Genomic DNA, 7665 nt, shown 5'->3' with positions numbered 1-7665 from the left:
CCAGGAATAGCTACTCCCATTACTGTTTCTGAGGGGGTTTGTCTCTCCTGAGTTCTGTAAATTGAAAGCTCTTGTCTGTGATGCTGTATGTACACTGGTCTAGTGGGATTTGCAAGACAGGACTGAGCTCACAATAGTGGAGTCAGTGTTAAACTGCTCCCCGCCCCAATGTATTTTCTCTTCCATGCAGTCCCTCTGAGCAGGAATGTATAGAGAGTCTTAAATAAAAAATGGAGGACTTTAGAATTTGCCTTGCGGAAAATGTTTTTCTTTTTTTTTTTAGGGGAGTGATGGCAAATAGAAGTCCAAACTATTATTTTGCACATCAAGTTTTTGCCACACAAGGGTTCAAAAAATGATAAATGATCCTAAAATTTACTTTTTGGATTTGTTTCAAGTAATTACATGTGACTGTCAACTCTTACTAATAAGGGAAACATGTGCTTATTAAATATTGCATCAATGATAATCTTCAGCAGATTACAGTCATGATACACTTGGTGAACAAACTCATAATTACTGTGACTGACTGCAAATATTAGCAATGTGTAATTAGTGCAGAAGATGTGGCAGGGGTGAGTTCATACTGAACCTTGGTCAAAGAAATTTCAGTTTGAATGAGACCACGTGTTAGGACTTTGTTTTCTCCTCTGAAAAGAAGGGGAATCTTAGATACTTATGTAAAATTCATGAATCCAGTGGCGCCATGGGGGTGGGTGAAGACTATCGGGTGACACTGTCAGAGGTTTTGACATCAATATGATGTTTTATAATTTTTTTGGTAATGTTTCAGCAGAATTTTGTTATTTTTACAAAATTATCCCTGTAATTAGTTATAACAACTGAAAGTGTTATGAGCCCATCTTACAGGAATCAATATACTTACAAGGCGAAAACTCTGTGCTAATATATTTTTGTTCTAAGGAACAAAAATACTCACAATGGGACCAATAAACAGCATCATAATAAACTGAGAAAAGATAAAAATGATCAAATATTTCATTTTCCTTGGTTCTACAATCAATGCTCATGGAAGCAGCAGTCAAGAAATCAAAAGATGCATGACAGCGGGCCAATCGGCTTCACAAGACCTTGTTCAAGTGTTAAAGAGCAAAGATGCCACTCTGAGGACTAAGGTGCGCCTGACCCAAGCCATGCTATTTTCATGGGAAAGTTGGACAGTGAATAAAGAGGGCCAACAAAGAATCTATATCTTTGAATTATGATGTTGACAAAGAATATTCAAATTACTATGGATGGCTAGAAGAACAAACAAATCTATCTTTGAAGAAGTAAGCCAGAATGCTTCTTAGAAGCAAGAATGGTGAAACTTCTCTCACATACTTTGGACATGTTATCAGGAGGGATCCGTCACTGGAGAAGGACATCATCCTTGGTATCTGGGACAGCCAGTGAAAAGAGGAAGACCTCCACTGAGATGAACTGACTCAGTGAGTGCAACAATGGGCTCAGACATAGCAACAATTGTGAAGGTGACACGAGGCAGGGCCGCGTTCGGTTCTGTTGTATGTAGGGTTGTAGGGAGTCCAAAAGGACACGATGGCACCAGAGAGCACGGAGCTCTAGTCAGAGTTGTGATTATTATCTAATTACAATGATTCTTTACATTAAATGATTTCATCTGCATGTGCTATAAAGATGTGAACTATGCTACGTGGACTGAGATGATACTGATGCCAATTTGTTTTTTTTATAAATTATTTTATTGGGGGCTCTTACAGCTCTTATAACAATCCATACCTCAATTGTATCAAGCACATTTGTACATATGTTGCCACCACTATTTTAAAAATATTTTCTTTCTACCTGAGCCCTTGGTATCAGCTCCTCTTTTTTGTTTATTTCCCCTCCCTCTCCCACCCTCCCACCCTTGTGAACCCCTGATAAATTATAGATTATTATTTTCATATATTACACCATCTGCTATCCCCTTTCACCCATATTTCTGTTGTTTGTCCTCCTGGGAGGGTGGGGAGTGCTACACAGTGATCATTGCAATTGGTTCCCCCTTTCTCCCCCTTATCCCCTCACCTTTTCCCCTCCCCTCGTTGTATTGCTACTTCCATTACTGTTCCTGAGGGGTTTGTCTGTCCTGCATTCTGTGTGTTGAGAGCTCTTATCTGTACCAGTTTACATGCTCCAGTGTAGCTGGATTTGTAAGGAAAACGGGGGTCATATAGTGAGGGGGGGGCAGCATTAAAGAAATAGAAGAATGTTGTGTGTATTGTCAATGCTATACTGCACCCTGGCTGACTAGCCCCTTCCTTGTGACCCTATGGTGAGGGGATGTCCAGTTGTCTACAGATGGGCTTTGGGTCTCCACTCCAATCCCCCTCATTCCCATTGATATGGTTGTTTGTTTTGGATCTTCTGATGCCTGACACCTGATCCCATTGACACCTCGTGATCATATAGGCTGGTGTGATTCTTCCATGTAGACTTTGTTGCTTCCCTGATAGATGGTTGCTTGTTTATCTTCAAACCTTTAAGACCCCAGATGCTATATCTTTTAATAGCCAGGCACCATCAGCTTTCTTCACCATATTTGCTTATGCACCCACTTTTGACTTCAGCGATCGTGTTGGGAAGGTGAGCATCACAGAATGCCAGGATATTAGAACAAAGTGTTCTCGTGTTGAGGGAGGACTTGAGTAAAGTCCCAAAGTCCATCTGCTACCTTAATAATTAACATATAAACATATGTACATTGACCAATATCTCCATCGTTATAGATAAATATATTTACATATGTCCATGCCTATATTTAACCTCTATACATGTCTTTTGTCTCCTAGTACTTTCCTCTTTTTTACTTTCTTCCTGTCCTACTATCATGTTTGATCTTCATTTGGCTCTCAGTAATTCCTCTTGGCTACATTATGCTTGATCAAACCCCACTAGGCCGATGCCAGTATTTTGTCAAAATTTCTGATGTTTTCGCTAAAATATTTTGGTACGTAGTATTTGTGAACTACCTATCATATATCAGAACCATATATAACAACCATGTATCAATACCTTTTTTGAGAATGAAGCAATAATTAAAAGAAAAGGGGAAAAATTTAAAGGATTCTCCATTCACTTACTAATCATTTTTTAAACTAATAATGTGATTCAATGAAAAGAGATTTTACAAATCCATTTTGTTAGTATTTATTTAATCTAAGAAATATTATATTTAAGCAACTTACAACTACATCACATATTGTTCTAGTATTAAATTTTATAATACACATTACTAAGGATTTTGTATGATCAGGCACAGAAGGAGGTAAGATGGCATCACAGGGGGTAAGATGGCATCATATGTTACTAAACTGGTGACACCAACATCACTGCATAAATCAGAGGGAAAATGGTTATATCTATTTCACTTTCATAATCTGAAATATGAAAAATGGAGACCTTGAAAGCTTAAGCGTTTTGCAGAAGGACACAGAGATAATAAAATGAAGCAACACATCACAATGACTAGACTATAGGCTGGAAAGAATAGGAATCCAGTGAGTGTAGTTTAGTATATTGCCTGTCTTGTAAGTACATTGGCTATAATAATGCCTGACACAAAGCAGAAGTTCAATAAATATTTGTTGACCATCCACCTATGGGTAGTTGTTCTTTGGCTAAAGACCAAAAATTATTAAATGAGAAGGAAATAGTCTCTTTAATAAACGGTGCTGGCAAAACTGAATATCCATCTGTTGGAATCAAAGAGGAGCCATATCTCACATCATATACAAAAACAAAATCAATATGGACCCAAACCCTTAAGCTATAAAGACGATCAATGGAAAAATGAGGACAAATTTAGGAGCCTTGCCTGCTTACACATTGGGTTCATAACCTCAAGGTCAACAATTCGAAACCACCGGCCACTCTCTGAGAGAAAGGCAAGGTTTTCTACTCCAATAAAGAGCTAAAATCTTGGACACTCATGGGGGTAACTCTACTCTGTCCTATAGGATCTTTATGAGAGTTTGAGAGTATGGGTAGAAGGGGAAAGGAGAGGTCAAATCACTAACCAAAGGGCAGGCACACATTAACTTGGATGAAAGGGTGGGCCAAAAAGAGATAGATAAATTCTCTTAATATTATTTGGGTAAGTTCAGTGTAATCAACAAGTCCTTATAAATGGAAGAGGGCAGCAGAAAAGAGGTCAGAGTGAGAAGTGTGAGTTTGTTATCCCATTGCTGGCTTTGAAGATGAAGGAAACTAAGAAAGCTATGAGCCTAGGGTTGTGATAGCTTCTAGAACCTGGCAAAGGCAAAGAAATCGACTCTCCCCCAAGACCTCCAGAGAGGAAAGAAATCCTGCAGAAGCCCCGATTTTAGCATAATGAGACCCATTTCAGACTTCTACCTCCAGGATTAGAATATGGCATTTCAGCAACAGGAAGCTAATGCCATACATCCTCTTTTTCTTTTGGCCATTGCCTTATATTTTGCCCAGACTCTCCTGTCTCACACAATTTAGTTCTGGTGCAAATCTTGTACACCACATCCAACTAAACTAAGCCTGTAGTTACACAAACACATCCTCCTTAGAAGGCATTTATTATTCAAGGAGGTATTTCTTGGCAAGAGGGTTCATACCCTAGCAAATGATCAAAGTATTCCTCCCTAACATATAATAGTCTTCCCCTTGAGGGAAGGACTAGCAAATGAAATTTTCTCCATTTAAAAAAAAAATAGAAATATTTGTTAAATTAATGAAAGAATAAATCCCATTGTCTGATTCATTGTAACATGCTTTTCACTCCACTGTAGAAATTAAGGCAAATTTAAAATAATAATAATAAAGATTTGGGCAGCCAAGATCTGCTTGAACAGCACTGGAGAACAAAGATCATCACAATACAGATGGAGTTTTTTTCAGGAGCATGACCTCACCTTGTAGGGAGATCAGCTTTTCAAAAGGAAGAATTTTGAACCCCATTAGGCAGCATCTGCCATGGTGATGTTTATAGAGCTTCCAATTTATAGTTAAGCAGCCAGTTACTCAATAGCCTCAAGGTCTTGCCCATACATGATGGAGCAGTAGGAAGGTTGGCCTCCAAGTTCTCCTGCCAGAATGGCTCAAAGAAGAGCCAGAGGGCACAGGCTGGCTGACACATTTTTATTTTTAAACTACATGTTATTATAATTGTGATGAAAGAATACTTTCTTCTTTGGAAATTGGCTCTTCCCTAATCTTGTAAAGGGCTACAAGAACTCTACAGGGTTTTGACTTTTATTACAATTATTATTGTTGAATACAGCTTAACTGATGAGTGTGTATTTCAGGAGTGTCCTGGGGCTGGCTTTTATAAAGATGCTTGAACGATTTCTGGAGAAAGCCAGTGGGACTCTTCTAGAGTGTCTATAAATATCCTTAAGGAAGGGAAAATGGACTTTAAGAGAATTGTAATTAGCGATCATTTGAAGAAGATGGGTTCCAAGATAGTTAGGGAGATTCCAGGTGGTGCCTCTAGTGGGCTCTACTAATTACATCAAAGTGAGAGGGAGGATGGTATGCCATACCGAAAATACCATTCAATTAGAATGATACCCTACAGCTATTGGTTTGGCTTCCTTGCCTCCACTATTGATTAAAAATGTTGATTAACTCCAGGTATCTTTTAATCCCTCACAATTAGAAATTATGGTCTTATTAAGACTTATTCCTAGTTAACAAGCTGTAACCAGTAAATGTAGTCTCCAAACACTCCAGATGGCACAGGGGTGTTCTGCTCATTTGATACTTTTGACTTGAGTCAGCTCGGGTTAACTGACAGGTCCTCTGCAATTTCTATAATGTTGAATTGAGCTTTCAGATAATTTTTTTAACCAATATAGTTCACTGGACATAGACCAAGAGGCCACCGCATACTCAGAAGGAGTATGACCTTGGGATCATCATCATTTGCCATGGCCAGTGAATCATTGCCCCCTCCTGCCCCACCCAAAGTCATCGCAAAGTGTGGGGTCAATAATGAAAATACAAAGAAAGAGAATGAGAATCCCAGCAGTTTGAAGAGGTAAGTAATATAAGGTTAACCCTACCAGGGAAATACGGTTGGGGGAAATACAGGAGTTTTTGTTTTTAATGTTTGAACATCGATAACAGTAACAAAATATCCTAAGTGAAAGAGAATGTCAGTTTCCACACCATTAAATCTTAAGTTATGATTTGACGCATAGTTAAGACAGACAAAAGAAATTGTTTGCCAATCATTTATTTTTCATACAGTCCAATTATTTCAACAAGAATGTCTCTAAGGCAGTATAAAGGATTGTGGGCTGATGGGTCTTGTCAAGGGCTTCTAGGAACTTGTTCCTGTGTTAACACATTCTCTCCTGTCTCTTCTCGACATACTTTCTGTGATCCCCTACTGGCCCTAGAAAAAGACAAATGTGTATAGGATCCTGAGGTCCTTTCTCAGCTAAAACTAACAAAGGTAATAATATTCTCAAACCCATAAGTTGGAAGAAGAAAAGTGAACATTAAAGATTACAGCAGACACCATCTTAATATTTGAGTTCTGGGGTTGGGAAACACATAGCTTTTGCTTCCTGAGATTTTTGAGTATCATGCAGTTAAGAATTAGGGGGAAAAACACAACACAACAAATCCATTCTTTAAGCAAACCCTATTCCTAATAAATATTTCCCAATTATGGGCTGAGTTTACAGGAGTTTTTCTCCCAAAATTACTTCCTCTGTGTACTATATTTAAGGGTGGTTGTAAAAAGGCACTTTACATAATGTGTACTAATGATGCCAGCACGGAGGAGAAGCTAATTGGAAGTAAAGACTAATGTAATTCAGGCCAATGGGAAAAAAATCAACTTGAATATTTAAAAATATAATTTTGAAATTCTAAATCTCCACAAATGGAGCATTCATTAATAAGAATAGCCTGTTACGTAGAATCTCAAATCATTATCCTTGTTACTTTGGAAAGCAATAAGTTAACAAGTTCCTCAAACAGAACTCCTTAAGTGACCACATTTACACCAAAGAGAAAGACATCCTTCAAGAAAGAGCTAGTTAAGAACGAATAAAAGGCAGAAGGAGTACATGCACTTAAGGATTTAGCAGACACATTCTAACAGAATTTCCCGCAACCAGAAACATTTCAGTCATCCTTTGGTACTGAGCTTTTCTTATTTTTCTTTGCTTCAGGCTTTGGCAGATGTCAGTATACTGACAGCATCTCTCAAGGGCGGTATTGAGACCTCTGCTCTTGAATGTACTCATAGAGAGGGCTAGAGCGCACTGGGGGATTGGCGAACTGACGCTTGACCCGGTCTTCCTCCCGGAATTTCCTCTCCTCTTCTTGCACCAGTTCTGGTGCCTGGCGACGCCTCTTATCCGCGACAAACCGATCCTCAGACTGGTACTGCCTATCTCGCTCTTGCCGGCGCATCTGCTCTTCCTGTTCTTCACGTCTCAGTTGTTCTTTCTGCCTTTCCTGGCGGAGCTGTCGATCCTCATGGAATTGCCGGTCGCGCTCTTGGCGGAGCTGTTGCTCCAGCTCCTGACCGCGCAACTGCTGCTCCTTGAGCTCCCGGCGCAGCCGCTCTTTCTCTGGAAGCTTTCCCTCTCTCTGCTGTGCGCGCAGCTCTACCTCCTCCTCGCGGAGCTGTCTGTCACGCTGCAGGCG

The 7665-nt window shown here is 39.4% G+C and overlaps 1 protein-coding gene across 1 annotated transcript in view; it reads right to left on the bottom strand.

The window, feature by feature from the left end:
• Positions 1–6219: 6219 nt before the first annotated feature.
• The window catches only part of TCHH (trichohyalin), a 53148-nt gene continuing 51702 nt past the window's right edge, over positions 6220–7665 (bottom strand). Inside the window, exon 5 of the mRNA XM_045295634.1 lies at positions 6220–7663. Within this exon, the coding sequence (XP_045151569.1) occupies positions 7219–7663 (445 nt within the window). The 3' untranslated portion in view covers positions 6220–7218. The remainder of the gene's footprint in view (positions 7664–7665) is intronic.

Source organism: Echinops telfairi, unplaced genomic scaffold (assembly GCF_000313985.2).
Source record: "Echinops telfairi isolate 266 unplaced genomic scaffold, ASM31398v2 ScPeMD7_5805;HRSCAF=6673, whole genome shotgun sequence".
Classification (NCBI taxonomy): domain Eukaryota; kingdom Metazoa; phylum Chordata; class Mammalia; order Afrosoricida; family Tenrecidae; genus Echinops; species Echinops telfairi.
Note: the sequence above shows the minus strand (reverse complement) of the source record. Positions and strands in the feature narration are given on the sequence as shown.